A 23,645-nucleotide genomic window follows, 5' to 3' on the forward strand; every position below is an offset into this window, starting at 1 on the left:
TTATAAAGATTTCGTCGGTGTAAAATTGTTATCTTATTTAATTAAAAAATAATAATTAATATAATTTTTAAGTAATATAATTCAGATCAATAAATTAATAATCTAATTCATGATCGAACATATATATATATATATATATATATATATATATATATATATATATATATAAAAGCTGATCCTCGATACCATATTTCATCACAAATCTTTTTAAAATTAATTTGAGCATCATACTAATCTTTTTTCATCACAAATCTTTTTAAAGTTAATTAGAACCAGAACTCGACCCAATCTCAGGCTTACCGTCAATGGCCTTTTTAAGTTCGGATCGAACCAGTACGATCCCACACCATACGGAATTTAGAAACAAATAACAATAGGGTCGCACATGATAAATCTCAAATGTTGGATGCACGCATAAAATGCCATAAGACACTTAGAAGACGAACCATATAAAAGATTTCAAGAAGTTACAGCTGTGGCGTTCGTAGTGAAGCCGGCAAATCATAACCAGACTGCCTTGACCGTATCAACATAAGAACATTAGATAACTAGGTTAAAAAGACAGCGAGGTGTCATGTAGAGGCACATTCCATGCAACCTTGGCAACCCTGTTTCAGATGCTACCCAGTGAAGCCAAGTGGAACAAGCAAGTCTGAGGTATGCCACAGCACGATCAGCACAGAATCACAAATGGTATGGATGGATACACTGTTCTCTATGCATATAACATCTATACAGCAAAAATAATGAAATCATCATCACCTGTCCAGATTCCTCTGCAAATGCTCATTGTTCGCAATTGCTTTATGCTTACCATGATAGGAACGAGAACGCAGCTCAGGGGTGGAGTGGAGTGGTGGGGCGACAATGATAGCAAATGCCCATATGCACTTACTGCTTCAATTTTACAGTAATACTCCATGGTGGTTACTAGTTTCCACCTCGGACGTAGACATGGAGCAGCATTTTCCATGAAGACTGAGAACATGAAGATCTTCAGGCATCGACTTTGAACCATTTTGTTGTGTCGAAATCGACATCGTGTGTCTTGTTGACATAATAAAATGCCAACACAAAAAACAAAACTAAGCGCCACGTAGTACCATCTCAACTTCATCTTCCACATTTTCCATTGAATGGAGACTTCGTAAGTGTTTCCCCGCTCAGTTCAGTCTACCTTCCGTAGCAACAGCACAGTGCACAAGATTGAGGCCATGCTTCTCAGATCTTGCTAGGGATAAAGCCGAGCGATTTAGATCCCACTTACAACTACAAATGACACTTCTTTCAACCTCAGAAGCTCATTTCCAGACTTTCTTAAGAGATCACTGAATGGTTGTTCCAGGCTCTCCATAAATGCTTTTAGCCAAATTGATGAGAGCCAATTTCTTCCACTGGAGACAGACATATCGACGGGGATGCCTCTTTAGCTCAACTCAATGAAGACGATGATAAATAGCTAGCCACTTCCCAAGCATCAGGTGTAATATGTTCTCACATGAATGCATGAGTCTCAGCAAAGTCTAATCCATGTAAATCCTATGAAACTCCTGCTTTCTCTCTCAACCGCCTCTGTTTCTCTTCTTCAGAACGTGTGTGGAGTACCTCGTATGACTTCATGAAATTAGCACTAAAGTTTTCCATAGCTTCAAAGATCTGTTTTAGACTTAACTGCAAACTGTTGACAGTGGATCCCTGATGCTCCACAGGTTCAGATATCGATATCCTGTTCTCACTGGAAACTAACATCAATTTCTTTCTCTGCTTGAGCATTAGTTGTTCATCCCTTTCCATTAACTTTAGCTTGCTATCCATATTTCTGTTTGCCAACAACCTCTGCTGCTGCTCAAAGTTTTGCTTTTGCCAGATGTTAAAAACATTTTCAGCAAAAGCCTGGAGAGCATCAACAACATCCCTTTCGGATATCAGATCCATACTATGAGACCAGTAATTACAAATGACAAATACAGGAGGTGCACCTAATCTCCCAGGAGAAAAGGGAACAACTCCATCATCTGTAATTTCAGGCACATAATGTATAGATTTCATAAGCCAACCGTTCAAGCATTTGACGTAGCTCCTTTGAGCAGCCACCCAAGCAGAAAAATTACTGATCCAATCCACCAACTTGAATTCTAACTGCTTTACTGCATCCATGTAAGCATCACTAAGCTTTACTCCAGATAAAATAGAATCTAGATTTTTAGCCTCAGATATTGCTTGACACTGAATATGATGGCATTCTGACATTACACGCCACATCCCCATAAATCTGCAATGTATCATTGATCACATAAAACCCATCATATTCTAGAACAGAGATTAAAGAAAACGGAATAAGCTTGGTTTAAACAACAACATCCTAAGGTATTCAATTAAGGAGGGAAAAGGTTAGCACTACAGATTAGAGTTTCAAACCTATGGCAAATCAACTAAGACAAAGTTGACCACAATATAAGTATCAAATTATAATTCAATGTAGTCATAAAGATCAGCTATCAGTGTAGACAGCAGGTGGCAGCTATCTACTTATTTTATATGTCATGTTAATGGTTTAACTGTTATCAGCTCAATTCAAGAAAAAGACATACAACAATGTACAAATTTGACAACATCACACAAAAGCTTTTCTAGATTAACTTAGAGTAAAAACCATGATGAAAATCATTTTACAATTATTTATCTTGTCTTATTAAAAATGGAGAGCCAAATCTTATTTTATACTTAGAATTTGATTTTTCATATAAGGAAAAAAGACTACAAATATACATACGAGTATATAACAATTTTGCTGTTAGGACAATGCTTTTAAATTACCAAGAGTACTCTACCAATGAGAAGAAAAGAATAATTGAGAAACCAGCTTATGAAATGAATGCTGAAGTTCTCTTTTTTATACTTAGAAAGCTGCCAATATATTGGGTCATGTCGTATCCGAGGTCAAATCCAGGTGTTATGCTGCTACTTTATTTTCAGGAGTACATGTGCAAACCCAGACACTACAACACGATTAAAACAAAGAAATACCACAAGCAGTTACATACCCATGGATAAGTTCATTAACTTGTGGCCATAACTCTTCATCCCTCAGCTGACTGATTTTACTAGAAATTGTGCCCACAACCTGAATGGCTATTCTTATCTTCGTAGATAACTTCCTGATAAAAATTTCCACTGCCTCAATTTTTTCTGCCTCTGCACCCCTCTCGCTCAAGTGCCTCAGGTGCTCATGTTTTCTTTCGTATAATACCCTCATCTTTTCCTCAGCCTACATAAGTAGAATTTAAATATGTAAGCTAAACAATCACACATGTCTTTACTACTTGAGTTCTAGCAGTTGTGCAATGCATAATTTTCTCAATCAATTAGTCAGAAATCCTATATCTGAGGGAAAAAAAGATAAAAATTATGATACTAAAGAAACCTTCGCGGTTGCTCATAATAATGTCTTTTAGAAGAGAATATGTGCACAGTCAAGGTACCACAGCATACGCAGTATGTGGGACATGTGTTCCATATCAAGATGTTCAATGAAATATAATCAAGTAGAAGTTATATATATATATATATATATTCAGAAAATAAGTAGATAATGTATTCTGTGACCAAATTAGACCTTTGGAAAGATATACTCATCTGTTATCAGAAATCTGTAACAGTCATTAGAGTTACGTTATCAATTGACCACACTTTATAGTAACAGAACTATAATGTGGTAAAAAACATAACAAGGAAACCTAAACATATGCAAAGGGTGTATCACATTTAAGCAGCTGCACAAGTATATGTGGTTGCATATGTGGCAGCTTTTTCACGTACTTGCAGAACATGGAAGTGGCTACATTGATGAATGCAGCGGCATATGTGACACATATGCTTCATGCAATGTGACCATATGACCACATATGCAAATGTGGCCACAGTAAATGCTTTTTAGAATATTGGCTCTTTATCAAGCATTTCATTTGAAAACTTGAAGCAAAAATAAGAACTTGATTAGTAGGATTAATTGAATCATATATGTACGTATAACAATGAGCAATGAGGAATACATATACATATATATGTATTAAGAAATAACTGGATTGTGTTCACTGAAGATTCCTAATGGATTCTTAAGATCATTTAAGTTTAAAGATGATTCCTGTGTCAGGCTATGGACCAAATAATAATAAATACTAAGATTATTTTTCTAAATGAAAAAGATCCTGTGAATTTAAGATGAGAAGACAAAAGTGTATAAAGTCAAGCAAGGCAGCGTCAACTACCTGAAATAGATTTGGATCAAAAAAATAGAATGCCTACCATATTTTCTTGCTCAGACTTGATGGAAGACAAGCCTTCGAGAAAGAAAATAAATTTTAAAAAGATTCACACAAATGATGTTAGATCATCGTAGAATGTTTTATGGAAGAAATATGATTTATTAGTATGCCACCTCATTTTAGGAAGGAAATGTTCAAAGAAACATGTCCATATATGAATTATCAATACACTTTAGGAAGGAAATGTTTGAAGAAAAGTCCTCCGATTTCTATCTACCATACTTTCTTTTTTAGGATTTAGCCACAGGCTCAACACTGTAAATTTGTACAAATCAATAGCTGCCCTAATCTACTTATTTTATTTCCTTGTGCTCACCTCTCCCAGAAATACAATACTCATGTCAAAACAACATCAAAATGAGATAACTATAAACTTAGAAAAGATAATTGTTGCACCAACCATGACTTCCTCAAGAAGCTTTTTTTCCCAATTGTACAGCTTCTGCAATGTCGACGAAAGATTACCGCAGTCCATCGCTTTATCTTCCTCAAATACCAAAAGATCTTCATTTTTAGAGCTCGAAAGTGGAGGTAACCCACATATCATCCTGACAGAAACTGCTTAGAGAAAACAACGTGCAGGAAAAACGAAAAATAATCAGATTTTGCTCCATATGTTCTTCCAAATACAAAAGCCCAGAGAAGAAATTGCAAGACTCGGTTCTTTACCTTTATATACAGAATTCTTCTGGTGATATAAAAGCTTTCCGACTTCCAGCATCTTGGACACCTGATTAGCCGACTCAGACGCCCTATCGAACTGAGTCCTTATCTCCTGCACAACCTCAGAAATATCCTGATAACTCCGAGAGAATGTATATCCCACGGCACTCCGTCGCTCTGCTGGCTCAGTCACTACGCTTTTCTCCACCACACGAACCTCATGCTCCAAGCTACTTCCTGCTTCCACTGACCTCGACTTTCGATTGGGATCCTCCCCAGCACTGCCTGTCACACCCTCTTTCGACCCCGTGGCAACCTTACCAGCATACTCTCCATTCGCAGCAGCCGACGTAGAGGCCATGAACTTTGGGTCGCCATAGGCTTCCTTGACGACCTCCTGGTCTTCATCCTCCAGATCAGGGATCCCTTCCTCCTCTCTTAGCTCCTTTGAGCTTCGGCTTGGCGTATATGGAGCATAATAATTATCGTACGCTTCGAAAGGATTTAGAAAGTCCCACGCCGAAGCCTTAGGAGAAGGCGGTGGTGGGGGCTCCCGAGAAGTAGAACTTTCAGCTGCCACGGCTGGCGGTGGAATGTTTGTAGGCGGCGAAGACGAGCCGAAGAAGCCGCCGCTGCCACCGCCGTAGCTCGCATACGGGTAAGAAGGATAAGGGTCAAAGTTCGAACTTTGAGGGGAATACGGGTAGCCGTAGTAAGGGTAAGACACGGGAGCCGGTTCGTCGACGGAGCCGACGCGTATCGACTCAGAATTAGGCGGTTGCTGCTGATAGGCGACTGAGGGCTCCGCCGGGCGGCTCCGGGCGTAGTTAAGGTTGACATAGGTCGGCCCAACGGGGGCGTCATCCGCGTGGAGATGGTGAATCGGAGACGCTCCGTCCGAGTGAAGGGGGGAATCTTCGTCGGAGTCGGAATCAGTCGGGTGAAATTGAATGTGTGAACCGGAGTGGGAGTGGGAGTGGCCGCCGGAAGCGGACGGGACGGAGACGGCGGCCGCCACCGCGGCAGTGGGGGGAAGCGGGTCGCCCTTCCTCTGGGCGGGGAGGGGGAGGACAGGTGAACCCGGCTGCGGCAGCGCGGTGGCGCCGTGGAGTAACCCCTGGAGGGCGTCACCGACGGAGCGGAGGGACCGTGCGTAGGCATCGTGCGTGTCGGCGAGGGCGTAGCGGTAGCGGATGGCGTCGGCGAGGAGCTGCGAACGGTCTCGGCAGAGCCGCACCGCGCCCTCCTCCTCCATCTTCGATCCGCCGCAGCCCATTCCAAAGCAGCAACAAGAACCCCCCGAAAAACAGAGGGAGGGAGGGAGGGAGGGATATATGAAGGGAACCCTAGGCGCAGGAGATCACATCACTAGGGTTTCCTCGGGGGTGTACGAGTCGGATCGGGAACGGATCGGAGAGCATAGGGTTCGGGAAACGGGGAGATGGGAAAGGGAAAGGGAACGGGCGAGGGCGGCGTCGGGAGCCAGAGGAGGACGCGGTGGGAGTACGCGACGGAAGTAGGGGATACGATATCATCGACGGCGGAGCGGAGTCCGGAACGGGAAGTCGCAACAAAAGCGAAGACGGCTTTTGAGGGAGGGCGGTCCGAATCGCTTAGCTCGGACAAAGATAAAAGGCCACAGAGCAACGAAAGACAATAGCGACTTGGGATACGGCAACACCGAGACGTACATTTGACGTTTGTCTCCGCCGTGTGCGCTTTTTGTTTATTATTATACTTAGTTATTTATAATGAAGTGACCAAAATACCCTCGAAGGGCCGCGATCGTTCCTAGTCGCCTGTCGGATCGGCGCGGTCCGCGACTCGTTCCTCGTGCGATCGGTTAGGAAAGAGGAGGAGGACCGAGTTCGAGCGGGCACAGGGAAGGAAGGAGGAAAACGACTCACCATATATTAAGACTGCTACAGGATTATAACACGTTGACGGTTTGACGAGGCATGCACGAGTCGGAGACTAAGAGAGACGTAAACCGATGGAAGTCTTCCGAATCAAAGCGATTTAAGGTGGACGAGTCAAAACGAAGTCAAACCTTCCGCGGAATTGGCAATGCTTATTTTAGCAGTATTATTATTGTTACTTGTGGCGATGGGTTAGAAGATCGGAGCAGATGAAACCTAATGGCAAGTATTCCTCCGATCCCTCGTCGATAATGATGGCTGCGCTGCGTAAAAGAATTTATATGTTATTGGGTGGTGTGGAGATTAATTTTGACTTTTGTGAGGAGGTGTTGGAATCTTCGTAGCTGCAGGACTTGGACCGTATGGAAAAAATGAATTGTGATGGTCAAACATTGGAATTGGAATTGGAATTGGAGATTAGTGATCGCACGCTGATTTGGAGGGATTAATATTTCAATAGTCCATGGGAAATATAACTGGTCAGCATCTTTTCTTAGGTTGAATCACTTTTACGATGAGAATTTCTAATGGTTTGTGGTCGCCACTCATAATACAAATGCACATTTGTGTTACATGCGATGAAGTAATTATGATCAGAAATAACCCAACTGAGACACTTTTAATCTCGTGTGTGCCAATGAGTGGATGGCTATGTGGGATCCATCTACGAGAACCTTTTGTACAAGACAATCGGCGATCGAGGTTTCTTGTGGTTGTTTGCTCGTGTTCGATGAAGCGGGATTAATCTAGTCAGATTATATACTCATAGTAGTAAATAAAGAATCATACTTTTAATATCATGTTATTTTTTATATTGATGCCACCGATGTCAATAATGATCGGATTAGTCTAATTTGATTCGAGCTTATAGCTGTGTGTAGACAGATTTGAGAAGGAAAGAGAGGAACAAATGCTTGCTCGATGGTCGAGAGATGTTTGGAAATCAAGATCGAATGAGTTTTTCAAGATGATGCTCAGGTTAGTGACGTAACGAAAAGAGATAAAATTTTAATACACCGATTAATATGTATAATTGAAAAATATTTTACAATACGTATGGAATATATTAGGATTTATAAATACTTTAAGATTCATTAAATCAATATCAATATTTTAATATAAAAAAGAGACATCGAAGAGGAGGAATGAGGAATCCTCGTACGAGAATGAAATATCACGAAGGAAGGAAACCGTTTCAATTATGATTTGATTTTTCTATAAATATCATATATATATATATATATATATATATATATATATATATATATATATATATATATATATATTTGATATTCTTAATTTCTATCTCTAGAGTATATACTCTCTGTATACTACGGATAGTTTGGCAAGTCCCATAGTCCCACATCGGGAAAACCAGACTTTTATCTCCTATTGGAACTATAAATAAGGGTTTGAGCTTTGAAGTTAGATGCACCACAAGTGACACCACAAGTGGCACCACAAGTGGCACCACAAGAAAACCTAAGTGTTTATTTTGGGTTTAAGTCCACACTTAGTTAAATAGTTTGGGCTTATAGTTAGGTTTTTCTTGTTTAGTATTTTTGGGTGTTTTATGGCCTAAGAACATCTTGGATTTGGCACTTCAGAAAAATGAATGGATTTTAGATTCGGGTTGTTCTTATCACATGTGTCCCAATAGGGATTTGTTTTCCACATATGAATCTTGTAATGGTGGAATTATTTTGATGGGTAATAATGTCGCATGTGATGTTGTTGGTAGAGGCACAATCCGAATTAAAATGCATGATGGTATTGTGAGGATGCTCACTAATGTTAGACATGTTCCTGATTTAAAAAATAATCTCATCTCTTTAGGCACCCTAGAGGCCCTTGGGTGTAAATACACAGTTGGAGGTGGAGTTATGAAAGTTTCTAGAAGTGCTCTTGTTGTTATGAAAGCTTGTAGGTCTGGTAGCTTATATATTCTGCAGGGAACTACTATCATAGGTTCGGTTGTAGTTTCGTCATCATCATTGTCTGATTCTAACATCACCAAATTATGGCATATGCGTTTGGGTCATATGAGCGAAAAATGTTTGAGCATATTGAGCAAAAGAGGTCTACTTTGTGGACAGAGTACTGGGCCACTGGACTTTTGTGAACACTGCATTTTTGGAAAGCAGAAAAGAGTTAGCTTCACTTCTCCGACAGTTCACAAAATGAAAGGTACTCTTGACTATATTCATTCAGACCTTTGGGGTCCAGCTCATATTCAGTCTAAAGGTGGTGCTAGGTATATGTTGACTTTCATTGATGATTATTCTAGAAAAGTTTGGGTTTATTTTTTGAAGCATAAAAATGATATTTTTCTAACCTTTAAACAATGGAAGACTTTAATTGAGAAGCAAACAGGTAAAAAGATTAAGCTGCTTCGAACAGATAATGGCATGGAATTTTGTGAAGGTGACTTTGAAGAATTCTGCAAAAATGAAGGAATCGTTCGACATCGCACTGTTAGGATGACGCCTCAACAAAATGGTGTGGCCGAACGTATGAACAGAACACTCTTGGAGAGAGCAAGGTGTATGATCTCAAATACAGGGTTGACAAAGGACTTTTGGGCAGAGGCGATTAATATGGCCTGTTACGTTGTCAACCGCGCTCCTTCTGCAGCACTTAACTTTAAAACTCCGGAGGAAGTTTGGTCAGGTACTCCTGCTGATTACTCTGATTTAAAATTTTTTGGGTGTCCAGCATACATGCATGTAAATGAAGGAAAATTAGAGCCTCGAGCTAAAAAGTGCATTTTCCTTGGGTATGTTTCTGGGGTGAAAGGATACAGATTATGGTGTTCTGATCCCAAATCCCCAAAAATTGTAATCAGTAGATATGTTACTTTTAATGAATTGTTTATGTTATCTTCTAAAGAGGATTCTACTAGTTGTATAAATGATAGTGTGCAGAAGCAGGTGGAGCTTAAGATTGGTAGTTCAGATTCTTTTAAGTCGAACTCTTCTACTCAAAGAATGCTAGTAGGTGGTCCCGAGTCTACTGACGCAGATGATCCAGAGGAAGAGCAATATTCCATAGCCAAGGATAGACCACGGAGAGATATTCGACCACCACAAAGATATGCAAATTTGGTTGCATATGCTTTGTCTGTTGCAGAAGAGACAAGTGAAGTTGGTGAGCCTACTTCCTATTCAGATACAGTTTCTTGTGATAATTCTGCTAAGTGGTTGATTGCGATGAATGAAGAAATAGAATCTCTCTATCAGAATAGAACTTGGGATCTTATGAAGCCGCCTTCGGGTAAGAAAATTATTGGATGCAAATGGGATACCATTGCCGAGGGAAAGGTCCTTGTTCAGAAAATTCGTACGAAGGACAATCTAGTTGATATGCTTACGAAGCCTTTTCCGGTTTACAAGTTCAAGCAGTGCTTAGACTTGGTTGGTGTTCATTGTTGGTGATTGCCCGTTGGGGCTGTTATGATGAAGGTAAAGTAAGTTTTGTTGGGACATGCCAAGATGAAGATTTGTTAGTTTGGCAAGTTCTATAATCCCACATCGGGAAAACCAGACTTGTTATCTCCTATTGAAACTATAAATAAGGACATGAGCTTTGAAGTCAGATGCACCATAAGTGGCACTACAAGTGGCACCACAAGAATACCTAAGTGTTTACTTTATGTTTAAGTCCACACTCAATTAAATAGTTTGGGCTTATAGTTAAGGTTTTTTTTGTTTAGTATTTTTGGGTGTTTTATTGGGCTTATAGTTGAGGTTTTTCTTGTTTAGTATTTTCGGGTGTTTTATTACCTAGAAACATCTTCCTAAGGCATTTGTAATTGTCCGTTTTCATAGTAGTGATTTGCTTCTCTTTCGTTAGGTCAAAGTCAATTGACCGAACCATGTAAATACGGTGTTCTTGTTGCTTTTGCTTTAAGAATTGATATACGATGGAGGTTTACTTGGTTACGATGCAAATGACACTACCCTACTTTCTTATCCTCAGGCAGTCACATACGATCGAGCGATCATGCTTCGTATGAAACCATGAAGACGGTTTTCCTTGCAACAAGGACGCTAATTGTACTATTTGCATGACTAGAAAATACAGCAGCTGAGAGAGAGAGAAGGCGGGAATCAAGTTAATGATTGACGCCAGGGCGAGAGGGACCGTAGCGAGCAGATCGCATGTGCTCGCTCAACACATGATCGATCCTCAATAGGGCTGCTGACCCAGCCCTGCTTGCTCCAACTTTTTTCCTTCGTTCGGTGGTGGTGATGTGGAGAGGAAGAGATTCCCATTTCATCGAGCACCTTTCATGCATTCCACCGACTTCCAAATGGCTCTCGACGGGAGTCACGGAGGAGGAGGGAAAAATGAATACCGGTGATAAACGAAGGAAGAGAGCTACGAGTCTCGGAAGACTGGCGTTGCATGGTTGCTGGAGCAAGATTGCAGGCACCACACGCGATGCTTTCCGGTGGATTTGGTGAGACTTCCGACCCCTTGTGTCAGAGGTAGCCAACGCAGGACACACATGGCGGTCACTTTTGTCTTTCTCTTTCAGCACCACACCACAGAATTGAGTTGTTCTGTCATTGGTTGGAGTGGTTAAATTACTCCCCATCAAAATGGACGCAAATTTGCCTCAAAAGAAGATACCAACGCAAGGGAGATATAACAAAAAAAAAAAAAAAGGGATGGTGAGTCACCCTCCCCCACTGAAAAGTAATCATGGCAGGAAGAGGGAAACCTCCTCTCCCTCCATTGGCTCTCTGCAGAGAATGCAGGCTCCGAAGCTTTTTGTGGTTTGGTGGTTCAGCTGCCACTCTCGTTTCCACGAGGGATTGCTTGTGACATGCATTTTTCTTTACGGTAGAATGGACAGCCCAGCCATTATTTCTTGGTTTCCTCATTCCCTTGTAGTACCATTGTTGAGAGGACGATTCCCCAAATCATTCATTCACTGGTCTTTAAGATCGGCAGAAGAAGTTGAAGCCAAACCATTTAGGTTTGACTGGTACGATAACAGGATGTAACGAAGCTGCAGAAACAAGATGAATCTGGAACAAGTGAGTACAAAACAAGGAGGAATTGGAGACTCACAGACATCAGGTCATGGGGCCAATGCTATCTGGATTGCTCTCTTGGTGTAACTGTACCACCACTCAACGCTGGGGGAGAGAGAGAGAGAGAGAGAGAAGCTGCTGACGGTTCCACACACACGCATTGTTGCACATCATCCTGACGGAAACTGCGCCGAGTGAAGTCGGTCTTCATCTTAATACATCATTTCGATCCTGACAAGACTATATATATATATATATATATATATATACACACACAATGGGTAATCTTTAGTCTCTCATGCGTTACAGATGTCAAACCAATTCATCACGCCTCCAAAATCCTCTTCCCCTTGCACCCAACACCAGAGCTGAGCTCTCGCGATCCCTGTGGGACACTGCAGCAACAGCTCTTCCGTTCCGGAGAGTAGAACGAGGAGAAAGGTGAAGGGGAAGAAGGAAACAAGCGTACAAGCTTAATTAGCTAGCTGTGTGAGGCCAGTGGAGCACATGAGACCCGACAGCATATGGGACGCCATTGCTGCCCACCTTAACTTCTTCTTGCTTCTCTCCCAGTTGCGTCACATGGCCTCCGATACGTACCCTCTTCAGTGGTGTACGCAGTGCCGTCCGACTCTCGCACTAAACTGGCCTTTTGGAAACGCCTCTTCGATCGTCGTCGATCAAGAGAGATAAATAAAGAACATGATCTCTAAAACATCAACGGGAACAAGATCACGTGGCATCATTCTCTGCTTCCGCTCATCCGTACTGCTCGACCACTGTCATCAAGCGTGGTCAGATAAATCTTCACGAAGGTGGTAATTGACTTCCTACTATTTTTATTTGATGTACTAATTCACGACGTTTGAGATCGACAAGCGAGCGACGGGGTACCTGAATTGATTGAACGCGGATGAATTCCACAGGCACTGTTGGACATGAATTGATTGTTGCATGGAACGGTCAACTCACCGTGGTGTAGGTAGGTAGGTAGGTAGGTAGGCTGTCCGGGACAACATGGATTTGCTTTCGTTGCCGTCTAAAGAGCAGACCGATGTATCACAATGCTGGGTAACCAATAGGATGAAGATTTCTTGATCCTTGATGGATAATTTCATAAGGGAATAAATTACGAGAGAATTAGATGAACAAAACTATACATTATTAGCTCTAATATATAAATTCTAGAAATATATAAAATTAGATCTAATAAATCGGGGTTAAAACTTTAATATGGAGAACGCATTCATTCCCCTTAATTACAAACGTGCGGTTGACAAAGTTAAGTTAGATTCAGAATTGTCAACTCATAGGAGCGCAATTTTTTTTTTTTTCTTTTGTCTTGTTGAAAATTCGTGTCTATTGCCCTTCATCAACAACTACCGTCGATGGTTTCGCTCTTTCAAACTTTTGACTCGATATTTTTTTGTGCTGCTTCTACGCCTGAAACATCAATCCATGCCACCCGTAAAAAAGAAATTGTATGACCTCAAGATTTATTTAAGTGCGTCCAGCGTAATATGTGCCCATGTAGATTTTTTTGAGTAGTCCATAAAAACCAGGAGGTGAAAAATTAAAAAGAATAGAAATCTAAAAAACAACAAATTGTTATTATTATTTCTTATTCTTTTTTTTAGCGTAGATGATTGGGCATCAAAAAGACATTACTGTAGGGCAAATATTGGATCCCTATAATAGGAATATTATATCATAATCCGATCTAATAGGATAACTGACCCGTAAACTTTTAAAACTCCTTCCTGGTATGTAATTCCGGAAACAAATGCACTTGTGCTCTGCTGCATGAATGATCCTGTAATTACAATAAAATGGGGGATTCAAAAGCATACCACGCGTGGATGTTTCAGTGAATCTAAAATATGGAGAAGTGAACTCAACCCTGATGATCACACATGAGAAATTGTTTTGCATTTTATATGGCTGGAAACCTAGACATGAATTCTAATTGGGAGGATGACAGAAACCGATGCAAGATAGTTGACTAGTGAGATAGCGGTGCACACAAAAATCTACAACCTCCTGGCACAGAAAAAAAATAGACAAATAAGTCGAGATATCAACAGCATCGACAAGAAATAACATCAATGCATGTGTATGGCTGTGCTCTGGCTTCAATATCTCCAACCGGCGGAACTGCTTCCAGTGTATGCTTATCGTCACAGGAGCAGCAGAACGCAATCAAGTTCCTATAAATGCCTTTACTAAATGGATGAACCTTGCTTGGGAATCCCCTGGACATCACAAGATTGACATGATTAGCATGTAACTCACAGTGGGACATCAGCACGGATGTAGCAGTACTCAACATGAACTAGTTCCTTTAGTTCTTCTACCTCAAGTACAGTATCCGTCGCCTCCTCATGATTTCATGTGTAGTTTGATTTGTTAATGCAAGATAACTACAGAAGAACCACACAGATTAGCTCACAAATATGCATTCTAGTTCGTATAAGCAGCTAACTTGTAAAGAGTAATACAAATTCCAAAAGAAAACTATTATGTAAACAAAAATGGTGAAAGAAACGACACAATTCAGTCAGCATATGAATAACTCAATCGTCCGTATATGTTATACAACTCATTAAGAACAAAGTGTGTTGTGAAAGTGAAATAATAGGAGATATCCTGCAGGAATGATGGAGCTAACAAAGCACCATATGATAATTGATATCCACTGTCTGCTTCATGATGGAACATCATATTCTGTTTGCAAATAAGCTATTCTTATTTAACTTCATCATGTAACCTATATGAAATAATCTGGAGTATGTTACTTTTGTTTCTTTAAGCTATTCTTATTTAACTTCATCATGTAAGCTATTCTTATTTTTCCTTTTCCTTTTCTTTAAGTGCTTCTTTTGTTTCCCCTTTAACCTTCATTTCTGTGTTGTCTAGTTACTTGCTATCTGACACTACTAGCCCTATGGATTAATTGGAGAACTGGATTGAGTGTTTGCATGTCATTCATCGATGACTTGATCACTAATATTCATCCATCATGATTAAGTGTATGTGAAATCAATAAAGTCACCATCAACTAGTATAAAAAGTTTATCCTCATTGTCTAAACATGCCAAAAAGCATCCAGAACATGAGAGCAAAGTTTCCTTAATGCATCCACAGAATATTTTATTAACTGCTTATACTTAAGCTCGTTCTATAATTCCTGATGGCTAACCACTATGAACTAAGTCTATAAACTGTGTCTACTTTTTATGCCATGTGGATAGCTTGTAATCCCACACACAGATTATAATGATTAGGACTTTGTTCAGAATATACACAGAAAAGGGTGGCCCACTGCATGAATATTTTGGGAGTTTCAAATGCATGTAGCTATATCCCTAGATGCAAAGAGGTTATTTTCATGACCAGAACCCTTACCTTCCAATTCATAATGGAGCAACCTCACCATGGTGCCAATGTTCCCTATATAAAATTTTGAATTGTGCGCATTTGTTTCTTAGACCTTAACTCATAGAAGAATGAGCTTGTATTAGTTTGAAATTTTCCATCAAGATGGAGTATCAACTTTGACAACCTAAACACAAAGTGAAACATAATTTACTCACCCCCTAGTTTAAAGTGGTATCATGTAAACAGCATATAGCCAAGACAAGTCGTTTTATATTGTGATGACATTTAGTCAAGTCACACACAATTCAAGCAGTAGAGAAGAAAAAATTATCTCATGCAAACACTTGGGTATATCTCAAATGAGAAAAGAATCTTATAAGAGGTAAGCATTGTATACAATGTAGAACATCTCTTACCTGTGAAAAAGTAGCAGCAAAATTAGAAAGATGAAACAAAAAACCAATATCACGATTAATATTATTGCAATGAGATCCTTCCACCTGATAACGTATACAACACAAGTATTTGGTTCAGTTACACTTGCATATAAGGAACAGACACTAGAATTGTTAAAACATTCCAATATATCTTGATTTTAGCATTAAGATAAACAGTGCCTTTTCACAATTTCAAGGTATAACTGATTGCAGAGGAAAGATTCTATACCAAGCTTTCATGGCTTTTGACACTAAGAGATCAATGTACAATGTGCCAGTCCAGATGCAGAGCATTGTTTCTTCAAAAATATACCACCTATGACAAATTTCAGAGACGAACATATTAGAAACAATGCAAAATGAATAAATGAAAAAATTGTGATGTTCCAGTGTTAGTGCAACGTAGGACTTCCAGACCACAAATAACAAATGATTTAAAGGGATGATATAGCTAAGTAATAAGCTTCTCACAACTAGGTATGTAGTACCAGGTTCAGTAAGTGTACGACACCAAAAAAAAAATTTGAAGCTTTAGACTAATTTCTTAGTTCGACTACAAGTAATACAATTCATAGTCAAGAGGTAACCAATAATCTTCAATCTGATCAGAGCAAAATCAGAAACACTTGATGGAAGGATAACAAATCCCCATGAAGAATCTGACATCACTGGAACTGTCTGTCATAGCAACCCTCGATTAACATGAATCATTAAAAATAATGTGCCTTTAACTGCCTCGTAGTTTAGTAATTATAAATTCCAGAATATGTTTCCAGATCAGCTATTTGCATGGTTCAGATTGTATCGCTAAGCACTTAGGAAATAAGCAAGCTACACAGAATTACAAAATGCTTGGTAATGATCACGAATTACATGATCTTTCTTGAAGAAAGATGTACTTGCATGGAGTATCATCATAATTTAAGAAGAAGCTTATATATTATAATTAATACTCATTTGCCAACAGATAACCATTGGAAGGTCTGTACAAATATCCAATAAATCATTCTTCTAATATTAAGGGCGTATATTAGTGCTGTTGAACCTTACAGAAGCTGAACATATGTATGCCATTTGTGAAAGACATATTTCATAGATGTCAAGACTGAATATATTATGGCTAGAAACAAAATTATGTGGTGCACAGGAAATAACTAAAAACAATGTCATAGTTTTAAACATGCTGTTAGTAAAAGAATTGATTAATCAATTGGTTTTCATAATCAATTAATATTTATGTTCTCCAAATCAATTAATACAATCTTGATTGAAAAATTAACTAATTATTGGCTTTAATTTTAGATCAAATAATCATTTTTAAACCTTCTAATTAATGCTTTAGATTTAATAAAATATCATTGTTTAATTTATAGCAGGGTTTGCCTTTTCGGGTATCAGACCTGTTTTGACAATCTATTGGAATGGTACGTGCCGGTCTATACTAGTGTACTGACACAATATGCCGGTGCATACTGGTGATTCGACAAGGAAGAAAAAAAAGAGAGAAGTAGAAAGGGTGGTGGAGGAACAGAGGAAGGAGAAAGGAAGAAAGAGGGAAGAAGAGAAAGAAGTGGAGGACGAAGAAGGAAGAAGAAGAAAGATGAGGAAAGGAGCAGTGGCGATGGTGAGGCAGCAGCATCTTGCCGGAGAAGAGGGCTCGCAAATCTCTTTTTTTTAATGTTGATTTGGATAGGGGCCCCACCATTTCTTTGATTTTTTTATTAATTTAACTGGATCGCCCAAAACAGAGTGGTCCACGTATCAGCCCACACCCGGACTGGTACATACTGCCTGTACCATACCGTTTTAGGCGGTGCAGCAAATGTTGATTTATAGCACAATCCACTATTAATGATTTACAACGAAGTTCGTGTACACATACGATGCATGTTCAACCTTGCTCAAGGTAACTGCATCATCAAAATACAAAATCAAGACTGATATATTTGAATCGAGGTGAAGTGCACTTTTCTTTCGATTGTCGATTTTAATCTTTAAGTCATTAAAACAATATTATAATAAATGCCCAACTATTCTAACTTTACCAAAAAGGAAAAAAAACAATATAAGCTCTCTGAAGGTAATGCATTCGAGCTATTTCTTGTTAAATCATCTTGAGAATAAAATGTATACTAGGATCATATGATTAGATAATGTTCTTGTAAATTTTATAACCAACATATTCTGATTCAACGGATGGCTGTGACTGCTTTCTTCCTGTCTTGATCCAAGATATTAGCCTTTAACTAAGGTCAGCTTGCAGCTGAGCTTATTAAGTTGAAACATGAAAAGATAATTGCAGGAGCAAAAATAGAATACAGCAGAATAAAAATAAGATGAGAAAGTTAGAACAAGAAAAGAAGCCAAGAATAAGTTGAAGAAAGGGAAATATGAGGCCAGCAGCAATTTTTTTTAACTGCAGAGATATGACCAATATCAGGGTCAATGGTAGATCTATGTTATCAACTATTTAACTCACACTATAACAAACTAATGAATAAAAAAAAATCAGAAATAGTATTTTAGATTTGACCAAATAACAATCTATGAATCATCCAATAAATACTCGATCCACTCACCAAAATCGGCAGTGGTTCCTTTTTCCAATGCAGGTTCCTAGCCATGCACAATGATGATCAAATTGGAGGACACACTTGTCACAATCATGGCAATGCTTCGAACGTGGAGGCTGCAAGAGTAGAAAACAATTACAACTTAAACATAGTTCATCCATATGTACTCTTGAAAATTAATATTTGCTGAACATTTAATTAGCATCTGAACAAAAGGCCTCTTTTACAAAGAAATGCATGTGGGACTAAGGAAATTCAGATTTCAATCATACAGCAAATTACAGAAAACTATCTTTTCAGGATTTCATTAGTGTCCTTCATAATACAGTTCAGATAAGAAAATGAAGCTTCATGTAATAATTAACCTAAGCAGGCCATCTGGTTGGCAGTTGTTAATTGTCCAACTAACAAAAACAGATACTAAAAAGCAACTGACATGGAAGATTTGGCTAATTTTCTGTTTCTATTTAATTACATTTAAATAGCCAACTGTTTAGACCCTTTTGAGGTAATGGACCCAGCAAGACAATGATCTAACATAATTAAAATCAATGCCATCACAAGAACAGAATAAATTGCAAAATGCAAAATGTTATATGCAACAACTTCAATGAAATGAATGGTGGGTCACACCTTCTCTTCCCTTAGAAAAAAGCTCTAGTGTAGCCTGGCAAATGAAGTGAAAGATACACTTCCCTTTGTTCTTCAAGCATACATCTTATTTACCAAATGATAAGCAGTGTAGTTCTAGAAGTGGCTACAGAATGATGCTGAGAGATCTTGGCTTTCTGCAATAAATATCATCTTGTTACTGCCAGCTGTAACATGGCAGACTAGGGAAAGGATTATTCCACAAAGCAACTCAGCAGAAAATGACTCATGATTATCTGATAAGAACAAGCACGATAAAATGTTCAGCAGAATGTTCGCTGCTAAACCTAATTTAATCAAACTCCATTTTCAAATTGAATCTCACATATTAACCATAATTCGTTTACGTCCAATAAATTTATTACCAATGGATAACCTAGCATGCAAAGTGATTGTCTACTGGACCAATCTATAAAGCCCAATGTTCAGTTGCACGGTTGTAGAAACCAATCATTTACTTAAAAGTACAACTATCCAAACACACAAAAATTAGAAAATAATTATAGATATCTGCCCATTAAGAACATCTAAAACATAAAATAGCATATACGAATTTTGGCTCCAAAAAGTAAACTGCAAAAAATATATAACAACAAATATTTCGGCATCAAAAGTCACCTATGTAGCTTCAACCTCAGATTAACAAAATATAGAGCTTGATACAAGCATACACTTAAATTAGGTCAGATAGATATTACCTGAATAATGTGGCAATAACTGCACGTCCAAGTCCTACAACAATAGAAAGAAAAAACAGGTAATAAAATTGGAGTGAGACAATTGACTGTAGATACTATTATTGTTAAGTAAGCAGATGCATAGAGAACATGCAAAACAAAAATTCCAGTATGTCAGTTGCTAATCTAAGGTACACGATATGAATTTTCTGTACCTAAAACCCTTATTACAATTTTCTTTCCTGATTTGAAGACAAAATATTTGGTCTTTTATGGTGGAGACAGTTGCAAGCTTGGACTCTTCAACTATGTTGACAACCATTATCCTGAAGGTTTGCAGAATCAGAGAGGAATAAGACTCACTCAACCTAGCACAACAACCTACACCTTACCTCTGAACATTAGCCCCACATATTTCCTGCTTTGTGACACTGTTAACTTAAACTGCCATTTTCCCCAAAGGCCCGAACCTTCATAGATTTTCTCTTTGTTCATCTCGGTAATGCAACTACTACCATGAGAAGACAAGACGACTTATGAAACAGAAACACACTTCATATCCATACCAAGTACACGACGGACATAATACTGGTATAGTGCCTGTTGGTTATATGCTGGATAATTCCTCAAATTATCTATTTTTTCACATAATTATCAAAATGATCAGGTAGTCATAGCTTTTATGATCCTTAAGTGATACTACGTGAATACTTACTGGAAAACTTCCTCTTGAATATAGATGAACAAAATAGCTATATAACTGAACAGATTATTTATATGCTATTTGTATGGTACATCAGACTACAATTAATGCATTAAATAATCTTCATTTATCATATGTTCATGTTTCCTTCTGTACATTATTAGAGAATAATATTATTAGGAATATTTACTTTTTATGATGAAGAGGTAGTTTGATGCTAGCATGTTATTGTTCACCATGATATATGGCTAGAATTTTAATACATCAAAGGATGTCAAGTTTATCATATATACGTAAGATATTTCTAATTGCCATACCCATGCCATATCAAATCCTTCTTTCAAAATTGCATCAAGATGCCATGTCATATCCATGCTTCAAAGTAGACAAGGTATTATTACACCATCATGGGTTGATAATTGATTCTTTCTTATAAATTGTATGGAATGCTAAAGCTTACCTGCTGGAAAATCCAGGAGGGTAGAGATCCATCACTTGCCTCAACCATACTGAAGAAACGATTTGAGTGGACGGACTTGGGTTCTTGTTTCTTGTAGTAATTTGCCTTTGCTTGATCATGACATTATTGTACATATTAGTCAGATAAGCAAAGCATTGTTTAGATTGTTGTGTTCATTCACTATATATATATATATATATATATATATATATATATATATATATATATATATATATATATATATATATATATTCATTGTAAAACTAAAAAATTGCCTTACATCGAAGCTTGACAAGTTTGCAAAGGTAGCATGTGTTCCACTTCCAGCCATCATTACATCAATAACATACCTAAGGGGACACTGTTAGCACACAAACTGGCACCAAAATACCACAAAGACCCACACTGTCAGTCATGAAAAAAGAGTGTTACCCTGGAGATGAATAAGAAGTGAAGAAATACTGAACCAAAGTAGCCAAATATAGAACCAAGTATATTGCTGTATACCTGAAATTTTGGGTGGGAAACATAGTTAAACATGGAAAAAAATGGTAGTTATAAGCTGCCTAGAGCCAGTAGACTTTTGTTTCTTGATGAAATATAGAACAACAAAGAAACTAAACACCATCACTATACTTAACAGTAAAACACTAGGAAAAGCCCATATACGACGAATATTTTTTGTTGCTGTCGGAATCAGTAGAAGTCCAAATCCTATTGACACAGTAACTGGAAGTGGAAGAAAAGGTATTATCCATGCATATTGATATGTATGTTCCATAAGAAAACAAAATGAAATCTTTAATCATTCTACTATTCTAGTCTAGTCTTAGTAGAATATTCTATTCTAGTAATTTATAGCCATATTATATAGTATAATAAGAAAAAAGAGTTATACCAAAAGGAGTACTTGATTCTAATATAGATACTATGATCCGTATTTAATTTAATTAAAGATCCATATTTAATTTAAATAAAAGGACCTAGTTATCCTATTTGTTCATTTTTTTATAGTAATTCCCTAACTCCCTCTGTAACTCCTTCTGAAACTGATTGATTGGATTCCAATACAATAAGGAAAACTTATGTTCATCGGAAGATACTCCTTACTTCGTATAGAACTGAAATAAAGATGACTGAGGTCATCTTTATTGGGTAATGAAATATCTTGTTTAACAGATTAACTACTAGTTTGAATTGTAATTTAAATGACAAACATAGCACTCTGCGCTTAATCAATTAATAGAAAAAACTCTTTTATTTACTGTGCAAATCATAACATAATAATTCATCTAATCTTGTGAAGAGATAGCAGAAGCTGTCCAACCAAAGATCAAGCTGAGGGAACCAGTTTCCCTCTTGAATTCTTTAAAAATCGTGATGAATGGGCTTCTAACACCACCTAAACATTCCTGGTGGTCTAGCAAGCCCTGACAACTGGATTCAATGGGTGGGTTTGTGATAGCAAATAAAGAAAAGTCCACATTGAAATCTCTATATATCCCCAAAAAGTAACTTCTGTTGCACTCGTATATAGGGAAAGATCCATGTGGTTTTGATCCTTTGCTGTGATGAATCTGATAATGACAACTAGATACCAAAAAATAAAAATAAAAAAATGGAAAATGAACAACACATTAATAAACTCATCCCAACGCTTGCATAAGGTTTTATGCAGAAGTGATACCAGCAATCAACAAGAATTATCTACCACAGAGTACCTTGGATCATCATTCAAAAGAAGTTCCATATAGTTACCACTAAAGAGTTCCAAAGGCATATTCTCCCCTTGAAAAAAACAACGCACCACAAAGTAGGGTGAAAAAAATTATCAAAGCACACAATTAAATAACTGTATTTTTTTTTTAGCAGCTTTCAGCCATTAGCATTTTCCTATCCATTATGTAAGTACTAGAATTCGGTGCCAAAGGAAGCCAAAAGCTTCATTTTGACTTAGGAGCATGATAAAGGCAACATGGAGACGGGGAGAATGTTAACGAACGATCGGCAGCGCAACAGTATGCATTTAGAAGCTACCAAAAGGGCAGTTACTTGGAAGTAGATATCCAAATCAAAGAGAGACCTCAATAGAAAGCACAGGATGCGGAACATCAGTAGCGTATCCATCATTTTCTATCTCAACTTATAAATTCAAGAATCCGAACTATAACAAATTTTACCCCTTCCTAGGAACGTTTAAAGTGATACAGTACGTAAAGCAATACAATTATTAGCCTTTATCCAAACACGAAGCTAAATTCAAGGATAAATCACAAAAGAAAAGCGTACCAAGGATGCTCTCGAGTTCTCCGCCTCAGTTCGGTGTCCAAAATGAACAGTGCTCCTCCGAAGATTACGTGAAGGAGCACCAAAATCAATTTCAAACACAACGCAGATCTCGTCGCTGGAATAGCAAAACAAGGAGAATACAGAAACTGCCAAAAGAATCCACCAAAAACCGACTAAACGACAGATCGGATCTGAGATGGAAGGGCGACTACCGCGGTCGTCGAGGCAGGGGAAGCGGCCTAGCCATCGGCCGGAGGGCCGTCCGGAGGACTCTCGGACGGCGATGGAGGAGCCGACGACGCTGGTCATCGGAGACGCATCGGATTGGCCCGAACTACCAACAAGAGGCAAGGCGCACGAAAGCCGAGGCGCGGCTGCGGGGTTAACGGAGAGAGAGAGAGGGTCACCGGTGATGCATTTGATCGCCTCGACACGATATCTGAAACAATGATTGCCAGTTTGAGTTGGTATAGGTAACACATTAATGCTACGTGTACTGCAATGAATCGCGGGTAACGCTCATGATCA

At 38.5% G+C, this 23,645-nt stretch overlaps 2 protein-coding genes across 6 annotated transcripts; both read right to left on the reverse strand.

Moving 5' to 3' along the window:
* Positions 1-420: 420 nt before the first annotated feature.
* LOC135633996 (protein ALTERED PHOSPHATE STARVATION RESPONSE 1-like) lies at positions 421-6,646 on the reverse strand. The gene is made up of 4 exons (XM_065144097.1): positions 4,995-6,646; positions 4,726-4,883; positions 3,045-3,268; positions 421-2,272 (listed from the first exon to the last, which is right to left on the reverse strand). Exons 1-4 carry the CDS (start codon positions 6,262-6,264, stop codon positions 1,540-1,542), a joined length of 2,385 nt encoding a protein of 794 aa, XP_065000169.1. The 5' UTR covers positions 6,265-6,646; the 3' UTR covers positions 421-1,539.
* Positions 6,647-13,863: 7,217 nt separating this feature from the next.
* LOC135634304 (protein S-acyltransferase 10-like) lies at positions 13,864-23,563 on the reverse strand. Of its 5 annotated transcripts, none has more exons than XM_065144680.1 (11): positions 23,330-23,562; positions 23,118-23,232; positions 21,261-21,335; positions 21,109-21,178; positions 20,829-20,938; positions 19,687-19,720; positions 18,344-18,453; positions 15,994-16,080; positions 15,744-15,827; positions 14,304-14,369; positions 13,864-14,201 (listed from the first exon to the last, which is right to left on the reverse strand). In XM_065144680.1, the coding sequence occupies exons 1-11, from the start codon at positions 23,424-23,426 to the stop codon at positions 14,027-14,029; spliced, it is 1,023 nt and encodes a 340-aa protein (XP_065000752.1). In that variant the 5' UTR covers positions 23,427-23,562; the 3' UTR covers positions 13,864-14,026. The 5 variants fall into 5 exon arrangements, with proteins under 5 accessions (XP_065000752.1, XP_065000753.1, XP_065000754.1 ...); XM_065144684.1 differs by having other exon boundaries at positions 14,070-14,201; positions 14,277-14,369; XM_065144681.1 differs by lacking the exon at positions 21,261-21,335 and having other exon boundaries at positions 23,330-23,563.
* Positions 23,564-23,645: the final 82 nt, after the last annotated feature.

The sequence above is a fragment of the Musa acuminata genome, chromosome BXJ3-3 (genome assembly GCF_036884655.1).
Source record: "Musa acuminata AAA Group cultivar baxijiao chromosome BXJ3-3, Cavendish_Baxijiao_AAA, whole genome shotgun sequence".
NCBI classification, from domain to species: domain Eukaryota; kingdom Viridiplantae; phylum Streptophyta; class Magnoliopsida; order Zingiberales; family Musaceae; genus Musa; species Musa acuminata.